Consider the following 21,466-nt stretch of genomic DNA (forward strand, 5'->3'; position numbering starts at 1 on the left):
CTACAATTTAGGTTTAGTTTGGAATGTCTAAGACAACCTTTTTTCTTTGGTTTTGTTTGGTTTCATTATATAATTGGAGAATATATCTTCTTGAACGGTCCTGAGAACTTTTCTTCGAATCTAAGTCGTGTTACGCGACCTCGATCCTCGACCTGGACTTCAGGACAATTCTTGAGAACACAGAAATAAGGTTAAGCCAGTCGGGGAATCTCCCGACGATGGCTCTCCGACGATCAAGTCAGTGATTTGCTGGAGAATAATATATGAATAAAAATAGTTCTGGAGTGAGTTTTGTTTACGTTACCCGGTTAGGAGCCATCCCAGTGATATTTTATAGTTCCGTCTCAAGTTAAAACTGGTAAGTGCGGGTATATGATGATCTTGCCCAAGTCATGCAACCCAGATTGAGGCTAATTTAATATCCCATGATTATAGCGTCCATAAATCCCTCCTGGAGAGTAGTTAATGGGATTTTACTCCCTTTATAATTTATGATGCATCCTAATTTGGTGTAGGGATATTTTACCCTGATCATTAGCCCCCGCAGTTCTGTACGCGATGCCAAATAGCGTGCAGAAATCGAATAGCTTCCAGTGCATTAATTACCTCGGTAAGAGTGACCCACGTGTCATAGTGGTAGAGCCTTTTCAAGTGCCTGGCGCCAAGTGTCGCCCGAGGTGTGGTTTAATTTTGAATTTGACATTCGCCCTTTCATATATATCGAGATTGTCTTCAAACGAAGTTTTTACCGGCATCTTCTTCTTCAAGTCATCGTAACTGTCAAACCTCGGTTGTTCAGACGTCGACCCTCTGTATTTCCAGGTACAATGTCTTCTGGCTCTGACTCAGGTTCTCATTCCTCCCCCGCTACCATTTCCCATAGGATTGAGCCCGGTATACCCGATGAAGGTCCGTCTAGGGCTAAGTTAGGGCATAAGTCGCGTCACCCCCCTCGTGCTGTGTCGGGTTCTGATGGTGCTCCCACTATTGCTCCTGAGTCTAGACCTTGGGAGAATATAGTTACTACGGTTAGACAGCAGGTTCATCTGATAAGGGAGAAGTATCATATTCCTCCTAGCTTCGAGGTCGTTATCCCTACTCCAACCGATCGTATGCATCGCCCTCCTCGGGGTTTTTGTTCTCTGTCTCTAAACCATTTCGATGCGGGTTTGAGGTTGCTCCTTGCCCCTTATGTTTCCCAAATTCTTAGGCGTCTAGAATTATGCCCTATGCAACTTTCGCCAAATTCGATTCGCCATATAGTCGTTTTCATCATCATAATGAGGGTTCACCATTATGAGCCCAGTTTTGACAATTTCTGGTCCTTATATTCCTTCACCACATCGGCGAGATCAACAGATAGTGGTTTTTTCTATTTGTCTGCTCGTAAAGAATGTAGGTTTCTGGCCCCCCTTACCTCCAATGTAGGTCCTTGGAAAAAGAGGTTTATTTTTGTTCGACCTCCACCTGGTCGAGGGTGGCCATTTTGTTGTGAGTGGGTGTTAGAGAAACCCAGACCCGTGGTCGAAGGGGGTGGGTTAGAAGATGATCTGATTAGGAGTCTCTCCTTTTATCGATACGACCCGAAGAAAATCTTGGTGGAGGAAGTCCTCCGACTCGCGCACCTTTCTCCTGCTCCTATTCCGGTTGAGGGCTCTTTAGGTGAAGGATTTCTCTTTTGCTTCACCATTTTAAAGGTCGGAGATTTTACTAACCCTTTTCCCTTTTTGAACTGTAGACGACATGGTTGGCCAGGCTCGCCTCACTCAACGGATTCGAGCTATCCGAGCCCGATCGAATGCAGCGGTGGCTGCTCCAGCTGTGCCTTCATCTGCGACATCTCCTCATCCAGTTGAGGGTCCTATTATACCGGAGAGTTCGAGACCTAGGAGCCCTCCAATCGAGGTAGGAAGTGAGGATACTCGATCGCGCACTCGTTCTCGAGTTGCCCAACCGGGATCAGGGTCGCCCAACCGCTCTCGCACAGACGAATCCGAGCCGGGGGGTCTAATAACTCGCCGGCGGCGAAGGGACAAGAGCCCCATGGAACCCAACACAAGGGCTCGAGCTCAACCTTTGGCCGTGGGGTCATCGGTGTCTGCTGCTCCTGGTGATCGTAGAGGTTTAGAAATGCTAAGCGACATTTCGGAATGCTGGCGTAAGGCTCGCGAGGATCTCAGGGCTCCTAATCATCCCACGGCCGCGCGTGTTGGAGAGAAATTCGTCCCCGATTGGAATGTGTCACCTAATAGTTCGGTGTTGGGATCCCAATCTGGCCAGGAATCATAGGAACTATATAACGCGACCTGCCTGCCTTTCGATCAAGCAGCTTTAATTCAGAGCCTCTTCACCCATTTGGAAGAGCACGCTGCTCATTCGCTCATTCAGGTATCATTTCGTATTACCCGTCTTCCTACTGGTCTTTCTCTAATCCGTATTTTTCTTCTTCAGACTGCCAACTTTGTCCGTAGCCTCTCTTTGAAGTGTGCTGGGTTCAGGCGAAACCAGCTCGTGTCTGAACGCGCAAACGTCGATATGCGGATCAAGGTCGGAGAGGTCACAGCTCGGGCAGAGAGCTTGGAGACTCAACGTGCGGTCTTGGAGTCTCGAGTTAAGGAGCTGGAGGAGAAGATGGCTTCGGAAATTTTGAAGGCTACTGAGCTAGGCCGGGAGGCAGGTTTCACGGCTGGTTGTTCGACAGGCAAAGTAGAAGGTCGCGAGGAATTTTTGAACTCGGATGATTTTGCGAATCGCCTTCGCGAGGCTTGTATTCAAGGCGCTCGCGATTTCCTCAAAGCTCCTGCCTTCGATACTGCTTTGGAGATCAGAGCAGCCGACTATCTTGTGCAAGGTTTTGAGCGGTGTAAGGCTCAAGTATCTACTTTACAAGGATATGTTCCTGATTTTGATTTGTCCAAGCTAGACCCAGGCGTAGATGGAAATATGCAACCATTTCCTGAGGAAGATAGTCCTCCTGTCGGGGAGGACGAATTTGCTGTATTATTAGATGAAATTGAGAACATGTAATTTTCTACATTTACACTCACTTTGAATACTCGATATTTTCTTCCGAATGATGGAATCTATGGCCTTTTTCAGGCTTTATTACTTAGATATCCTATTTCGCAAATAGGCAACCGTTTATGCAATTTTGATCGTTTGCCTACGATCAGTGGTTTCATTCGACCTTTTCCAGGTATCCGATACAATCGTCCTATCCGATTACATTTATTGAGCCTTTTTCAGGCGTTCATAATTTATTTGGTCGCATCCTTGCTTGGCCTTTTTCAGGCATAAAATCTTCTCCAGTTTTGAATGTTCCATGGTCGTGGGAGATTGCGACCTTTGGTATCTTGTAGTATATATGACCCCTTTCTTCGGATTTCGACCACCTTGAAAGGGCCTTCCCATTCGGGGTCCAATTTCCCAACATGTTTTGAGACTTCGACTTTTTTAAGGACCAAATCTCCTACTTGTAGTTCCCTTGGTCGTAATCTTTTGTTGTATTGTCTCATCATCAAGGCCTTGTGGTGGAGTATCTTGGCGTATGCAGCATCTCTCTTTTCTTCTATTATGGTCAGATCGAAAGCCCTCGCCTGGTTGTTTTCTTCTGGATCGTATTGTGCGATCCTTTGGGTTTCCTCGCCAATTTCTGCAGGAATCACAGCTTCAGAACCATAAACCAAAGAAAAGGGACTCTCACCTGTAGACGACCTGGGGGTCGTTCTATATGCCCACAAGACACCTGGAAGTTCGTCGTCCCACGATCCCTTTGACTTGATCCTGGTCTTCAAATTCTGCATGATAGTTCTGTTGGTCACCTCCGTTTGCCCATTCGATTGGGGATGACCGACCGATGTGAAGTTCTGCCGAACCTTTAATTCTTTTAACCAACTCGTGATCTCCTTTCCTTGGAATTGGGTGCCGTTATCTGAAATCAGTACCCTGGGGATCCCAAATCGACAGATAATATTTTTCCAGATGAAATTTATCATCTCTTTCTCTGATATCCTAGCGACTGCTTCGGCTTCGACCCATTTGGAAAAATACTCGACTGCAAGAATGATGAATTTTTTCTGACCCTTGGCGGGAGGTAGGGGTCCTAATATGTCAATCCCCCACTGATCGAATGGGCATGCGATCTGAACTGGTTCTAAAGGTGTAGCGGGAACATGTATACGAGAAGAAAACTTTTGGCAACTCTCACACCTCTGCACCAGTGTCTTTGCGTCCTTCATCAAGGTAGGCCAGAAATACCCTTGCCTAGCGACCTTTTGTGCTAGTGACCTTGACCCTGAATGGTTTCCGCAACTACCTTCATGTATTTCCTTCAAGATATACTCTGCCTGCTCATGGTTTAAACACTTGAGAAGAGGCCCCTCGGGTGTTCTCTTGTACAATTCCGACCCGACCATAGTGAACCTCGTCGGTTTTAGCCTAATATTTCTCGCACGTGCGGGATCCTCTGGTAAGATCCCTTTGCTGAGCAAGAGTGTCAATTCATCCTTCCACGTACAGGGTTGTTCAACGGCTTTTACTTCTACTGTCTCCGTGATCGCTGGTCGCTCCTTTATCATTACAGTAATACTGCGACTTTTTACGCCGGATAGTAGAGCTCCAAATTTGGATAAGGAGTCCGCTCTGTCATTTTCTTCTCTTGGTATCTGTTGGACAGTATATTTGTCGAATCGCTCGATCCACGATTTTGCTTTCTTAAGGTACAAGGACATAGCTCGTTCTTTTGCTTCATATTGCCCTTCAATCTGCATTGCTACCAGTTGAGAATCCGTATATACTTCTAAAGCTCTTGCTCCTGCCTCATGGGCTAGTTCTAATCCTAGTATCAGCGCTTCGTACTCTGCCTCATTGTTAGTCGCTTGGAATGACAATCTAGCTGCTACCTCTATCTCTATTCCTTTGGGCCCTTGTATCAGAATTCCGGCGCCACCATTACTAGCATTTGATGAACCATCCACGTGCAGCATCCATAATGCGTTCTCTGGGGTATTCTCGTTTGATAGTTCCATCACGAAATCTGCCAAGATTTGGCCTTTCTCAGCAGTCCTAGCCTGGTAGTCAATGTCGTGCTCGCCCAACTCTATTGCCCATTTTACCAATCTATCCGAAGCCTCAGGGCGAGATAGGATGTTCTTGAGTGGTTGGTTCGTCAATACTACAATTTTGTGCGACTGAAAATATGGCCGCAATCTTCGCGCTGTAACTACCAAAGAGAGTACCAATTTTTCGATCATGTTGTATCTTAATTCAGCACCCTGTAGCATTTTACTGACGTAATAAACGGTTCTGGATCCTGTTCTCCTCCCTCACCAGGGCCGAACTTACCGCGTGTTCAGATACAGCCAGGTATAAGAACAAAGTGTCTCCGGATCGAGGGTTTACCAACAATGGTGGTTTTCTCAAGTATTCCTTGAGCTGGTTGAACGCTTGCTCGCATTCGCCAGTCCATTCAAAGTTTTTCGGTTTTTTTAATACTTTAAAGAAGGGTAAATTCCTATCGGCAGATTTAGAAATAAATCTACTGAGGGATGCGATCTTACCAGTTAACTTTTGGATGTCCTTAAACGAGCTTGGCAACTTCAACTCGAGGATTGCTGTGATCTTTTCAGGATTTGCCTCAATTCCTCGACTACTCACCATATAGCCTAGGAATTTTCCTCCTCTGACTCCGAAGGTGCATTCGTTGGGTTGAGCTTCATTCCATATGCCCTCATTATAGCGAAGGTAGCTTCGAGGTCGCACAGGTGCCTCTCGGATCGCTGGCTTTTGACCTGCATGTCGTCGACGTATACCTCCATTGTTGATCCTATTTGCTTTTCAAACATCCTATTCACGAGCCTCTGGTACGTGGCCCCTGCATTCTTTAGACCAACGACATTACGTTATAATAAAATATACCTTGCTCAGTCACAAAAGATGTTTTGATGCGATCCTCTCCCGCCATATGGATTTGGTGGTAGCCTTGATACGCGTCCATCATCGAGAACAGTTCAAATCCTGCTGTTGCATCGACCAATTGGTCTATCCTCGGTAACGGGTACGGATCTTTCGGGCATGCTTTGTTCAAGTCCGTGAAATCGGTGCACATCCTCCATTTCCCAGACGCCTTTGGTACTACTACTACATTTGACAACCATTCCGTATAATGAACTTCATATATGTATCTAGCCTTTAACAGTTTACTAACCTCTTCTTGGATAATTCGGTTCTTTTCGATCCCAAATGCTCTCTTCTTCTGCTGCACTGGTCGAGCACTTGGATCTACGTTTAACCGATGAACGATGATCTCTGGATTGATTCCCTTAAAATCTGAGGGGCTCCTGCGAACATGTCGAGGTTATGGCGTAAAAAGGTGATCATCATTGTTTCGAATCCTTTATCCAGTCTTGAACCTATTTTTGATGTCTTCGAGTCGTCCCCTGGAACTAACTCGATCTCTTTGTGCTCGTCGACAGGCGTTATCCTTTCTTCGTTCCTGCTCCCTAAAGATTCCCCAAACTTTCTTTTCCTATCCACTGTTTCTTTTCTCATAGAGAGGTTGTAGCACCGCTTGGCTTCTATCTGATCGCAAGCGACCTCTCCTATTCCAGCAGGGGTGGGAAATTTCATCCTCAGGTGATAGGTAGATACGATGGCCCTGAAACTGTTTAACCCAGGTCTACCCAAAATAACATTATAAGCGAAAGGAGTTTCAACTACGAGAAATTTTACCATTAGCGTCTTCCTTCTAGGTTCAGCTCCAATGGAGACCGGCAGTTCGATTGTACCCAGCGAACTCACCGCTTCCTCCAAAGCCGACCAGCGGTGACCTCACAGGGCCGAGTTCTGCGTCACCTAATCCCATTTTGATCAATACTTCTCGAAGGATAATATCTGTCGAGCTCCCATTGTCCACCAGGACTTTATGGACTGTGAAGTTGGCTATATCCATTTTGATTACCAGTGGGTCATTGTCATCTCCGATCTTTTCTTTCAAGTCCTGGGCACCGAAGGTGATATCAAGCTCTGGTGATATGTTCATGATTTGTCTATTGACGATTGTCCCCATTCTCCGTTCGATCTTTTTCCAAGCTCTTTTTGAGTACCCTTCATCGGGTCCTCCAACTATCGTGTGAATTACACCTTTGATAGGAGCATTTTCACGAGCATTGTGCCCTGCAGTTATACCATTTTCTGCTCGCCTCCCTTGACTCCGCGATCTGCTTTTACGATCTCCGTTCTGATAATTTCTTGCTATTAGATCTTTGAAGTATCCCTGGCGAATGAGACGTTCGATCTCGTCTTTGAGTTGGTAACACTCTTCAGTATCATGACCCCGTTCTCTATGGAATCTGCAATACTTGCTTGAATGTTTTTTGGATGGGGTCACTCTTGTGGGTTTTGGCCATCTGAGTACGTCTTTTCTCTCAACCATGAGCAATGCCTTCGCCCTCGTAGTGTTAAGAGGCGTATATTTGTGATATTTGCGTTGGAACGGTTCTCTGTTCCATTCATGCCTTGGTTGTCGCTCTTCCTTTTCGTAATGCCTTCGATCTCTTCCTTCCTCGAATCTCCACTCGCCGTCTTTCAAGGCATTCATTTCCTCTTCGTCTATGTATTTCTGCGCCATGCTCATAAGTTGCTCGACATCCGACGGGGGGTCGCGCGCTAATGCAGATGCAAATGCGCCTTTTTTTAATCCATGGATCAGGATGCTTACTACCATGTCGATTCTTAGGTCCGGCACTTCTAGCGTCTCGTTGTTGAAACGCCCCATGAAAGTTTTTAATGCTTCATTATCCTGTTGTCTTATGGTAAATAGGTGCGTCGCAGACCTTTTCTGTTTTCGTTTGCTGGCGAAATGAAATTGAAATTTTTGCGTGAGTTGCTCGTGTGACTCGATGCTTCCGGGTGGTAGAGTGATGAACCATTCTTGGGCTTTTCCTGTCAGAGTGGTAACAAACAACTTAGCATTAATTGGACTCGATTGTCCGTAAAGGTTCATTACCATATCAAATGCCGCCAAGTGTTCCAGGGGATCTTTTGTCCCGTCATATTTGGGGAGATCGGGCATTCTAAAGTGCGGGGGTACGATTTCCGTTAGAATCTGATTGCAAAATGGTGAGTTCCTATGTTGTGACACGATCTCTCCCCTCTTCTTTAGTTCGTCAATTTGCTTTCCCAACTTGACGATCTGTCTCGAAACGCTGTCGACCTCAGCACGCGAGATCGCAGGCCCCCTAGTCTGGCTCTTGTCTCGGCTACTCGAACCCACCTCCGAAGGTAGGCGCTTGTTCTGGCCCTTTCCACCTGTTCCAGATGTTTTTTCCGGTTCTCTTTCTTCGAATAGCTTCCTCCGCGGACCTTCTCTTTCGACTGGCGTGGTTGTCCTACGTTCGTATGCCACGATAGCCTTTCTTCCTGCTTCTTCCATCAGTTGTTGTAGCTCCAGTTTCGTCAATTGAATGATGGGTTCCGTTGTTCCCATCGCAGTGTCTAGTCCAAGGATATTTCTGCCTGACTCCCCTTCCATGTTCTCAAAAACTTTCCCACAGACGGCGCCAAATGAACGATCCTGAGAACTTTTCTTCGAATCTAAGTCGTGTTACGCGACCTCGATCCTCGACCTGGACTTCGGGACAATTCTTGAGAACACAGAAATAAGGTTAAGCCAGTCGGGGAATCTCCCGACGATGGCTCTCCGACGATCAAGTCAGTGATTTGCTGGAGAATAATATATGAATAAAAATAGTTCTGGAGTGAGTTTTGTTTACGTTACCCGGTTAGGAGCCATCCCAGTGATATTTTATAGTTCCGTCTCAAGTTAAAACTGGTAAGTGCGGGTATATGATGATCTTGCCCAAGTCATGCAACCCAGATTGAGGCTAATTTAATATCCCATGATTATAGCGTCCATAAATCCCTCCTGGAGAGTAGTTAATGGGATTTTACTCCCTTTATAATTTATGATGCATCCTAATTTGGTGTAGGGATATTTTACCCTGATCACTTCTCGAACGATTTTATTTTTAAGGTCTTTCTCTTTGTTTTCGTAAGATAAAAATATGCACACTGTTAGGTAAGTTTTTATATGTTTAATGTTGTATTTTGTATTAATAACAAACTATTTATATAAGGGTGATGTATTATCGTGTGAATACATACAAGAATAGTTTGATCAACAAACAACTTATTTGACTTGTAATAAGTCAACTGATGGTAATTTTTTTGCTAATATTTGTAAATTCGGTAAAATTTTACTAATAAAGTGATTTATTTATTGAACAAAAACAAACGTTAAGGCATATAATTTTTCAAATCACAAGAAATTACGTATAATTATATCAAATTTCACGGGATACAATGCAATTATTCCTAATATAAAATTAAACAAAATCTTGAAATAGTAGACAACTAGATGTTATTTTTATAATGAAAAATAGACAAAAAGTGATGATAATTAGATAATTGAGAAAAATGTCATATTCTTTTCTTTTCAATTTATTAGATATTAGTTTAAAATGGTCCCACTTATTAACATGCATTTATGTTAGCAATTAAAGCTTCACCTGTAGTGTTTTTGTGTCTCATTTGTTCCACAATATTAGCATGTGACTAAGTATGAATTTGCATCCATTTCATTCTAACGCTTATCATCTTAATGCTGGAAATAATATTTTTATTTTTTAAAATATTTTAAATTAAGTTGATTTAAGGCAGATACTATAAACAACTCCATATCAACTTCTTTAACTTATCAATAAAATTATAAATATTAAATTATTTTTTTCAAATGCTCCAACTTATTTCCACAACAAAAGCAGTTATCACAAACGTCGATCCCAATTTGGCTCTTATTTCCAAGGAGAAAATCCAATTTACCCCCCTATGATATGAAATATAAATAAAAAAAAATCTTGTGAAAAATAAAACAACAAATTATCTCTATCTAAATCATGACAGAGGGTAATTTGCTTCATTTTTTGAAACATATGGTGGTAATTTGCTTTCCTTTTTTTTTTCTACAGAGAATATTTGCTCATTTCATATATCACATGGGTAAATTGCATTTATTCATATTTTCTAATTTTATGATTCAAATATGTTTTGATATACATATTCAAAATATATAATATGGCCATATTATTATTCAAATAATACAAAAATAAATCATTTAAATAGAAGATGCATTATTCTGTGGCCCCCACCAACTACAAATACTAATGTAAATTAAATCCGTGGACCTTAACTTCTCATTTGGTTGCCGTACAAATTTGTGATCTGCAACAAACCTACACTTGATTTTGATTCTGTTCAATTGTCAATCATACGTTTGTCCTTTTTGGGTTTCATACTTTTTATTATCTCTTCAATTACAATTTTTTATTTTCTTTTTGGGACCTTTTGAATTGGTCTAAAAATAAACATAATATTCGGATTCGTTTTCTCAGTATTTTGTTGTGTTTTGTAGAGATAGAGAGAGAATAACAAAGATAAATAAGTGTATGTTAGAGATAGTATGTACGTTTGAATTTGTTTTTAGAGATAATTTAAAATAAGTATTGTATGTTTAATGTTGTGTTTTGGGAGACAAAAATTACTATTCATTGTCAAATCATGTCTTTTTTATATATATTTATGTATATGTATGTGTATATATATATTTATGCTAAAATAGTTTAAAACAGCTAAATAAGGTGTTTCTAAATGATGGCAAACATTGAGTATGTTTTAACTCGTTTCGGAGATAACTTGAAAACGAAAACAAACATAGTGAAAGGTTTTATTTTACTTTGTGACATAAATCCGACATGATTGAGTATCGATCATTGTTTTTAAAGACAATAATATAAAATTACATTTGAATTGATGAATATGAAAGAATGTAAAGCTAAGCAAAAGGGATCCAGACGAAGAATTCAATTTGATATTTGTTTAGATATTTAATGTAATAAAGAATATAAAATCCTTCGATCTCCCATTTTGAATCATTGTTTATTAAATATTAGTGGTAATACGTACTGGAGTCCAACAATATTACAGGGATCGAAAAATCTTTACAGAAATTCTAAAATTAATGGAGGATTAACATGTAAAATATGAATTAACATTTTGATACTTAAGTTAGTAATTGATTGACTAAATAAATTATTTGAAAACTTGAAATAATGTAAGAATAATAGTGCAATAATTGAAGTAAAGTAGTAAATGTTGAAATATAAGTGAAAATATGTGGGTGGAGTGCAAGAATCGAGCAAGGATCTTGTGGACTTGATGTAGACGGAGAGTAAAGAGTGTGCGTGTGTAAATGAAATGAAGTTACCGTTATGACTGTATTATGACCTCTATTTATATGTCGATTGAGAGTAGAATTCGAACATTACTTGCTGTAAGGAATACACCGTTTGAAATTTGTATGTGTTAGTTAATTAACAAAAAAAAAAAGATTGAAATTTGGACTTAACTGGACGGATATATGATCTTTTGAGTGAGTCATGCCCAATCAAACTAAATTTTGTGAAATCTATTTTACCTCCTATTAACAGGTCGACCATCATGGATCTAGACTCTAGAGAGAGTTTATTGGAGATTTTTCGATATGATGTGCCTCGAGATATTTGGAGTATATATGACTTGACATTCTTATTTTTTGACTCGTCCTATTGCATTTAACTCGTTTTTATACCTACCATGTTAAAATATAACGCAGAAATTATAAATTTGATATATTGCTCATGGATCAGCAAGGACAAGCCTACTGGACTGGTCGATGGGAACCCACTTTCTTTGTTTTGGGTATTAAAAAAAAATGGTTGAGGAGGTATCAGATGGATTTAACATTATTTTATTGTGAAATCATTATAATCTATTTATTCAAGTGCTTTTTTCAAATTCAAACCATTTCATTCAAAAGTTACAAAAATGGAAAAGTATGAATGTCATCCACAAACCCGTCATGAAAAATTATGCATACGCCATATATATCGTTTGAATTTCTATAATTATCTTACTGTTGTAAAGAATCAACGAATATCTAACCACATGAAAATATTAATATACACGAGAATTTATATTATTTAAATAAATTTAAATTGTTTTAGGGAGAGCGTGTGGGAGAGGATACGTGGATGAGGACAGTAGAAGGAGAGGGGCCCACGAGCCAATGGGAAATGGGAATTAGGAAGGAATGCGATTTATCACTGCCTGCAAGGCATCGCATGTGCACTTTTTACGCTTTCTCATATATCCCCACTCGCATGTGCGCTTGTCCCTTTTCTTGCTTTCTCTCTCCGCTTCTCCCCCCTTTTCTCTTAATTAAAATCAACTCCACTCCGCTGCTACCCTGTACTGCCACCCACTCTACTTACCATGTTCCGGTTCCCCACATCATTATTATTGGTCTGAATCACTCCCACCTCACATGCACCCCAAGTACCTTCTTTAAACTGCTGATTAGCTGTGGTATACAAATAGTCCCTCCTTCCCCAAATTACATAATAATTAATAATTTATTTTATTTTTTAGCAAATAATTAAACAATATGAATTAAATTATAGTACTTATATTAAAAAGTTCAATATTATTGAAATTATCAAATAATAACAAATCAATTCAAAATTAAAAAAAAATAAACTTCATACCGTATAAAATATAAGAGTATCGTAATTTTATTTTGAAAAGGTAGCTCACTAGAGAGAAATGAGACATGAGGGTTTGATCTCGGTCGAGGTCGTCAGTGTCCTAGAAATCACCTAGCGGTCAGTGATATGGAGTACGAGTCTTGTTGAGTGTCTCGAACTGAACAAGTAATTGTTAGTCTGCACGTAACATATTAGGCTAGTTGAGGTGACCGTAAGCTAAAAAATCCTCCAAAGCTTAAGTCAATTTAGAATTTAAGGTTATAAGGGTTTGCACAATGTTATTTAAATTACAGAGCGCGATTTGATAGTAATAAATACATACCCCTGTAATGGTCCCTCAATGTATCTATAGATACTTATGCGTTAGAATCCGTACAGATCGCGTTTCAAATATATAACCGTCACATGAGTTATGGAACACTGGTTGTTGATGAGGGTCATCGGGTTAGGTGCTAAAAAACACGCAAACCCATAGAGTGTTTAGGCATTTTAGTCCTTCTAACTTGTTCAATGCATTTCTCCTATCAGAATTTATAAACTACTCAAATTTTTTATTTATAATTAATATATGATGTATGCCTACGTTATCACGTACTGTTAATTCTTTTTCTTTGGTATTTGTTCTTTTGGGTACTATGTAAAGAAAGATAAAGTGTGAATTCCTTTTGGGAGTTTGGCATTGGCAACGGTAAATTGAAGGGTGGACCACATTAGTTGTGGGTTGCGGCCGTTGGATGTCTTATTATTACAAGTTTTGTCATGTTAGGAAAATGACTCGTGAGTTTGCTTTTTATGAAAAATATCAAAACTCATTAATGAATAAAATGTTAGAAAGATAGGAGATGGGTTGATGTATGGTCCAATAAAGTAAAAAATTATGTCGTCAACTCAAACTTTACACATAATTTTATGTAAAGTCCGAGAAAATAAAAGTTTTGTATAACTTTATTGTATTCCAAAATAACGGTTGAAAATCAACGATGTTGAATTAATTTTTTTATTCTGACAAATAGAGTTTTATTTTTACTATTTGACATGAAAAGTATTTTCAGGCAGCAATTGCATGTAAAATTATTATTTTCAATAAAATTTTACTCGATTGGTAAGATTGAAGTACTTGTAATTTTGAGTCCTATAAAGTGTAGGTGTAATAATTTTTTTCTGAACGTATTCGTTGATTTAAAGTATCAATATATTTAATCGATTTTTAACTTTGAATGTTTTAAATAATTTAATAAATAGCATACTATAAAAAAAGAAAACTTTGGAAATCATATTATTTAGTATTTTTAAGTAACTTACTATTTTTCTGAATTTTTTTAATTGTATAATTTTTTTGTATGTTGAAAAAATTTATGATTGATTTGATATTGCCAGGTGGTGCAGAAGATGTTAGGTGGGCTGTAGCGCAGAGAACAGAAACCTCAGCTAGTTAATCATTTCCCCTGGGTCATTAAAACCCCGCCTAAACCTCCCAATTAATCCTCTTCAGTCAGTCCTCTCACTCTATATAAACCCTCCAACAATCGACTACACTTTCATTTTCTCTCTCTACAGCAAAATCACAACACACACTGACAGTGCCTTCCGCCACTCTCTCTTTCTCTCTCTTCCAATACATACAATATTTACATATATATATATATTCATGTGTAGCGGTGATTGTTGTATGTATGTACAGATATAGACACACACCAGAAACAATTATGGTGTAAACAATCTCTCCGGAGTTTGGGGGGGTTTTGATTGACTTATAGGCACTACTGGGTAACTTTTTGTGCTTGTTGAGATTGTTGTGTGATTGATTACATGGGGAGTTATCAGAATTGCATTAATGGAGAGGCGGAGCCGCAGAGGCTGACGTCATCTGCTTCGTTCAAGGCTAAGAAGAAGCCCACCCCGGCCATATCCCGGGCCGGCTCGGAGGTGGATGACATCATCACGCTGTTGCATGGCTCTGATCCGGTGCGCGTCGAGCTCACTCGCCTCGAGAACGAAGTCCGAGGTCTGTGTGTTTGTTTGTGTCTTTGGGTTGAATTCTGAGGGGGTTTGTTTCTCCAAGGAATTGTTTTGAGTTTTGGTTAAATCTTTGGTAGTATTCGTTAACTGGGGATTTTGGATTGTTTTGTTTAAATTTGATGTTGGAATTTTAAAAAGGAGGTAAGATAGGTTAAACGGTTGTTAATTTATTGGAAAATCAACCGTAGTTTGCTCGGGAAAGGGTTCAAAGATTCTTTTTATGGTGCACTTTTGTTTGATATAAATTGGAATAATTCTTTCTGTTTCAATCTGGAAAGGTCCTATACTTTGATTTCGAGAGTCGAGCACTTTAAAAAATTCTCTCTTCTTTTTGAATTTGAAAGTGCCAAAACGATTAATAGTGCGTTTGTTTTAAAATTCAATTGTAATGGTGAGTTTGGAGGTCTATACTGTATTTATTAATTGGTTTTTCTACAAAGAAGATGAAATGTCTTAATCTGAAATCCACATGTTATAAGTTTGTTGCACAATTTCGTTGTGATTTCTTGTGCGGTGGGGGTGGGTAAAGTTCTTTTTCTTTCCATTGCAATAGAAAATGAAGACGGAATCTGCGGATGCTGAATGCTCCACTCATGCAGATAATGTGGAGGCTATTAGCCTTAGAAGGCGGATTTTCTTGTTGAATAAAGATAGCGACTCTTGTTACGTATACCCAAAGAGAGGAAAAGAAGAAAAAATAAATTTGTTAGCATGTGCCTTAGTGGAGTGGACTGTGGATGAGTGAGAGTAAAGCCAATTTGGAAGGGCCCACTCCATTTCCCTGATGGGGCTTCTTGGCATACATCATTTCCATTTTAAAGATGCTGCCTTGCACTCTTTTTAGATGTCCCAGACTTCATTATAGCTACAAATATAGGTTTTATTGATTCGTGAAACCATCTCATTTCCTCACTCGGTTGCGGCATATGTTCAAAGTCTCCAAAAAACTTGTAAATTTTATCTGGACAAACCAACTAGCAATTTCCTGAAGATATCTAATCATAAATGCTGATATGATATATGGATAAACATCCTGCATTACAACACTGTCAGTTGTGCTCAGATGACTCATGCATTTAAACTGCGGTTTGCTCTTTCCTTAGGATGTGTACTGCCATTCCAGACAAGTAAATGAGCTAAAAGAATTGCAAAATTTCCAGTATTAAATAATTCACCTGATGCTAGAATGAAATCGGTATGGTCTATGTCCTTGAAACACAGCCGTATCTAACATTTTGATCTTCTGGTTGAATGCAATAGTCCCTAGTGATCCACTTACTCATTTGTATAAGAGTATGCTACTCGTTGTTGCCTTTTTGTTTTCCTCATATATCCAGAAAAAGTGGTCCTGGAAATTGGTTAAAGATGTTAAAGTATTGAACAGAAGCACAATACTAAATCTAATCTTAGAGGTACTCGTGTCGTCAAGTTACCCAAAAAAAGTTAAAACAGTTTGAAGTTTACACGCATCTTAATTGTTCATACCTGGAGCCTAAAGCAGGCAAAGAGCTTTTTTGTTTTAAGCAAAGTGAGAAGAGCCTGATTTTTTATCTTGGATTTGTTTCCTCTGTGGCAAAAGTAAACAGATGTAAGAATGTGTTTGATTTTTCCTAAAGAATATTGCAAAATGTGCAGAGAAGGATAGAGAACTCGGAGAGGCTCATGCAGAAATCAAAGCTTTGAAGTTTTCGGAACGCCTTAAAGAGAAGGCAGTTGAAGAGGTACTAGTATGTTGTATTTTCATATGCTATGGACAAATACACTAAAACTTAGTGGGAAGTTACTAGCTAATGGCCACTTTGTTAGGCATGAATCTGAAAGTTTCTTCACATATACTGAAAGAAGCACATAGGACTGGTTTACCTCTTAACCGAATTTTGGGGCTTGGCAGGTTTGAGGTGGGTTGGTGACTTAGGTGTCGAGGGGGAGACTGGAGGCAAATGTAGACATTATAAAGCTCATTTACTCGAAATGCTTTTGATTTGTATGCATTTATTTGTTCTGTTTACCGTGCAATAACATGTTGGCTGACAAGTACATGGCACTTCTTAAGAGAGGATTCTTGAGGTCAGCTGCAACCTTATTATCCCGAAATCTTCATTTGCTAATAGTGGTGATAATGCACCACTTACTGGAAGTGCTTTATCCTCTTTTTGGCCGCTCTTTTCTCTTTTCACTGTCTGTATTGTGATTTCCCTTTTTTTTTTCCTGTGCATAAATCAATTGCCCCATGTTATTAAAAGGCTTCTTATTACATCATTATGTTTCTGTTAGCTTACTGATGAGCTCATGAAAGTAGATGAGAAGTTGAAAGCGACAGAATCTCAACTTCAAAGCAAGGTACATCTCTTCTTCCTGAATTTATTGTATATGTTTCTTTCTGACTTTCTTTTCATTTTTGTTCCTAGTTTCTGGCACCTGCATTTACTGTATTCAGAACATTAAAAATTGAAATATGAATTATGTGGAACTAATTTTACATTTTCATTTGTGGATTTCAGAATCTAGAAATTAAGAAAATCAATGAGGAGAAAAAAGCAGCTCTGGCTGCACAATTTGCTGCAGAAGCCACACTTCGAAGAGTCCATGCTGCACAGAAAGATGATGAGATGCCTCCCATTGAGGCAATCATCACACCTCTGGAGGCCGAGTTAAAGCTGGCAAGACTGGAGGTGCTCCACCCCACTTTGATATGCTTCTGCAAATATTGTCCTAATTATAACTTCACATATCATTTTTAACTTCTGTATGTCAAGATCAACCAATAAAATTTTCTTACTGGACATGCATGGACATTGCACTTGTTAGGTGGCAAAACTACAGGATGACAACAGAGCACTTGACCGGCTTACTAAATCTAAAGAGGCTGCTCTCTTGGAAGCAGAACGTGCAGTTCAGATGGCTCTAGCAAAAGCGTCCTTGGTTGATGATTTGCAGAACAAGAACCAAGAGCTCAATAAACAGATTGAAATATGCCAGGTTTGACTATTTTAGAGCAATTGATCTCTATACGAAAGCAAGTAATATTAGGTGCTGATGAAGATGTCTAATAAAACGCTTACGATATCATATCAGGAAGAGAATAAAATAATGGATAAAATGCATAGGCAAAAGGTTTTGGAGGTTGAAAAGCTAACACAAAGTGTTCGTGAACTTGAGGAGGCTGTTTTGGCTGGAGGTGCTGCAGCCAATGCTGTTCGCGATTACCAGCGCAAAGTGCAAGAAATAAATGTAAACGACTACAAACTCTTATGGGTCTTTCCATTAAATTTTTTGTTTAATGCCTTTTGGCATGTGCTGTGTGATCTGTATTTCTTGAGGTGTTGCTAACTGCAAAGATTGAACAGGAAGAAAAAAGAATTCTAGATCGTGAACTAGCTCGTGCTAAGGTATCAGCAAATCGTGTAGCTGTGGTAGTTGCAAATGATTGGAAGGATGCCAATGACAAAGTAATGCCAGTAAAGCAGTGGCTTGAAGAAAGAAAGTTCTATCAGGTCCTCGTTGTCGCCTTCATTGTGCATGCTTACTGCAACTTAATACTATATCAATGATTGTGGTTATGCAATTGAGTGCAAAACAATTCATAACTAGAGTTGAAGAACTTTTATGATGTTGAACCAATTGTTTCATTTTATTTCCTAGCTTGATTTGTGGTTTTAGTAAATAATGAAGAAGATAAATGAGAACCAAATAGGTACGATTGCAAGTGATTTACATCACATGTTCAGTTGTGTGATAATACTTATTTTCTAGTTCATATTTCCGATGTTACTGCATAAAGAGAGCTATAGATCAGCAGTTTCTAATTTACAAGTTAAGATATTGGTGAGACAACTGTTATTCCAATGTCATCCTGTGGGCTAGTAATTTGTTTCCTTTGTCTAAATCAAGTGTATATTATTCTCTGTTGTTTTTTTTTTTGTATTTTATTTTTGTCCAACAATGTGGTGCGGCAAGAATTGCCTGTGGACATGGTTTTTGATGTCTTAGTAGTACTGAAAGGAAATTCTCTTAGTAAATCTGTTTTTTGGCAAAACGTTGAGGAAGAAGGTATATGTTTCAGAATGTTTAGATCTACCTGAGATGTTGAAAAATTGAAAGGATGAAACGGAAACTTAATTAAGAGGGATTCTCGATCACTTCATATAGTAAACTAGTATCACATGTGATTTAATTTGTTCTTAATTTTTGGGTCGGCACAGGGAGAAATGCAACAGCTGAAAGATAAACTGGCAATTGCAGAGCGTGCTGCTAAGGCAGAGGCACAGTTGAAGGTGAGAATACAGATGATCTTTCGGTCTTTCTTTTTGCTGCCATTGTTTCCAACATAGATCTGATTTTGATCCTCTTCATTTACTGTTATCAAGGAAAAATACCTGTTACGCTTTAAAGTTTTGGAGGAAAGACTAAAAGCATGTCCAAATACCATAACCCGTGTTTCATCACAAGGAAGAAGTATGGGCAATGGGACTTCACGTAGACAGTCCCTTGGAGGCTCAGAAAACTTGTCTAGATCTTCCTCAAATGGGTTTCTATCCAGAAAAATAAACTTATCTGTGTCATCCCGGACCATTAGTGCTAGTTCATTGTTAAAGCAGGCAAAGAATTTGTCAAGTTCATTTGATGGTGATAATACATTAATCAATAGTGACAAGGTGGTTCCAGACACGAATGAGAAAGATAATCGAGCCACCCACGACGAAGAGAACCCAAATAATGGAATAATTAATCTCTGTGAGAATGGGGACGGTCATATTTTACCTGCAAAGACAAAAAATGAAAATGAAGACTGTGTTTCCGGAATGCTATACGATATGCTGCAGAAAGAGGTTATAACGCTGCGAAAAGCTTGCCATGAGAAAGATCAAACCCTGAAGGACAAAGATGACGCAATTGAGGTATGGTGATGCATTCATTGTTGTTTCTGTACACCATCCCACTCTCCCCCCATTCTCTGTGTGCGTGCCCCTTCTGAGCTTGGGCTTTTGGCGTGGAAATTACTCAGATGTTGGCCAAAAAGGTTGAGACATTGAACAAAGCAATGGAAGTTGAGGCCAAGAAAATGCGGAGAGAGGTAGCTGCCATGGAAAAGGAAGTTGCTACTATGCGCAATGGTAAAGATCACGATCAAAGAAACCGGCGTCCTAGTGCTACCAGAGGAGCCGTCGTCGGGTCTCATGCACAACCAATAAGGTAAATAACAATCCGAAATAGATTAGTGTATTGTTATGAGTAAGCTAGTGTTTGTTTTCTATAGGGATTAAGTGCATAAGGAGAAAGTTAAGTGTCGAGTCCTCGGATTACATCCGCGACTCGACATTAAAAATATATTTTTTTTTAAAAAAAATGGGCATGTCGTGGATCCCATCCACGACATGGATTGAATAAAACATTTTTTTTTTATTTAATTTTATTTTTTATAAAATAATTATATTCAATTAATTTTTAACAACATATTAAAATTCAAAAAATCATAATGTTAAAATTATATTAGTTTTAAAAATAAAATGAACTATACAAATGTAATAGTGTATATTTTTTTATACAATTCTAAAAAAAAAAATACACTATTGTTTATTATCAATATAAATTGCATTAAGACCCATAATTTAAGTCACATCAACCTTCACCGACACTCTTTAAAAGCTTCTCCTCTGTTCTCTTCCCAAAGCATGGCTCAGTCGTTCTGCTAATTTTTAACAATATTAAAATCTAAAAAATCATAATGTTAAAATTGTATTAATTGTATAAAAGTACAATGAACTATAAAAATCATATTTGTATAAGTTTTTTTTTTATAATAATAAAATAATTAAGCCCTGAATTACATATGAACAAAGGTGAATGCAAGGTAACTTCCAGAGTATGTTTTACTATGGTATGTTGATAGACATCTATACATTTGGAGGATCAGTAAAGGTCGCATGTTCTGGACATACATTATTATTGTTAATACCAGCATCTGTGTGAAAAGAAATTCAAGATTTATAGATACATGCATGCATAGATATATTTGAAGGTCAAACTCTGCACGTCAAATTTTGTGCACCAAATTGTGATAGAAGGCGAGATGTTTAATTCGTGATGAGCACATAGAATTTACTTTTACTATATTAGAATACAATTTTGTGTAACCACCCATTGCCTACTTCCGTCAAGAAACAACTCCCAAGTTCATTGCTAAGAAGAACTAAAATGAAGATGCACCTCATATATTGGCACACCTTGATGACTTCTCTTAATTTTTCAGGAATGGGAGGTACACTTAAAAGGGCATACAAGGTATGAATATCGTACCATAACGAGGATACCTGGTTCGGCACAGCAAAGAGTAGTTCTGCAAGCATAGACCTGAACTTGTAAAGAATTATAGTTCTTACAATTAGTGATCGTCTTGTATATGTGGTATCATTTATCAAGCCAAAAGGATCTATAACGTTGTTTGGAATTTCTCTGATTTTAGGAAGGTGAGAAGGTCGAATTTCTGATTATGAGCTACTGTTGTAAGTGCAAATTGTAAATGGACTTATATTTTGAAGGTATCTTGAAATGTAATGTCTGTTGGTCCTTGATACATATTCAGCACGAGCACTCGGAACTGCAGATGCATTCTTGTTTTGTGGATTTTGAGAATCTTTTACAGTTTGGGGGAGTGGAAAATATATTAAGACATTATTAGACGATTTTGTGTGAGTCGTGAGTAGTAATTTACATAAAATGTAACAGTTAGATCAGAATATGATGATATAATTTTGCCTTCTTATAATTGAGAATTTCTTACACATGTATTTCTTTCGGTTGTGTATTTA

At 38.8% G+C, this 21,466-nt stretch overlaps 2 protein-coding genes across 3 annotated transcripts; one reads left to right on the top strand and one right to left on the bottom strand.

Annotated features, from left to right (window-relative positions):
- LOC105160057 lies at positions 6,752-8,530 on the bottom strand. The gene has a single exon (XM_011077323.1). The coding sequence runs from the start codon at positions 8,528-8,530 to the stop codon at positions 6,752-6,754; it is 1,779 nt and encodes a 592-aa protein (XP_011075625.1).
- LOC105159909 (microtubule-associated protein 70-2) lies at positions 14,116-21,233 on the top strand. Of its 2 annotated transcripts, XM_011077128.2 has the most exons (11): positions 14,116-14,643; positions 16,293-16,378; positions 16,932-16,997; positions 17,159-17,329; positions 17,466-17,636; positions 17,733-17,888; positions 18,005-18,151; positions 18,860-18,931; positions 19,025-19,555; positions 19,663-19,850; positions 20,908-21,233. In XM_011077128.2, the coding sequence occupies exons 1-11, from the start codon at positions 14,448-14,450 to the stop codon at positions 20,924-20,926; spliced, it is 1,803 nt and encodes a 600-aa protein (XP_011075430.1). In that variant the 5' UTR covers positions 14,116-14,447; the 3' UTR covers positions 20,927-21,233. The 2 variants fall into 2 exon arrangements, with proteins under 2 accessions (XP_011075430.1, XP_020548938.1); XM_020693279.1 differs by lacking the exons at positions 14,116-14,643; positions 16,293-16,378 and adding an exon at positions 16,704-16,724.

The sequence above is a fragment of the Sesamum indicum genome, linkage group LG4 (assembly GCF_000512975.1).
Source record: "Sesamum indicum cultivar Zhongzhi No. 13 linkage group LG4, S_indicum_v1.0, whole genome shotgun sequence".
NCBI lineage: Eukaryota > Viridiplantae > Streptophyta > Magnoliopsida > Lamiales > Pedaliaceae > Sesamum > Sesamum indicum.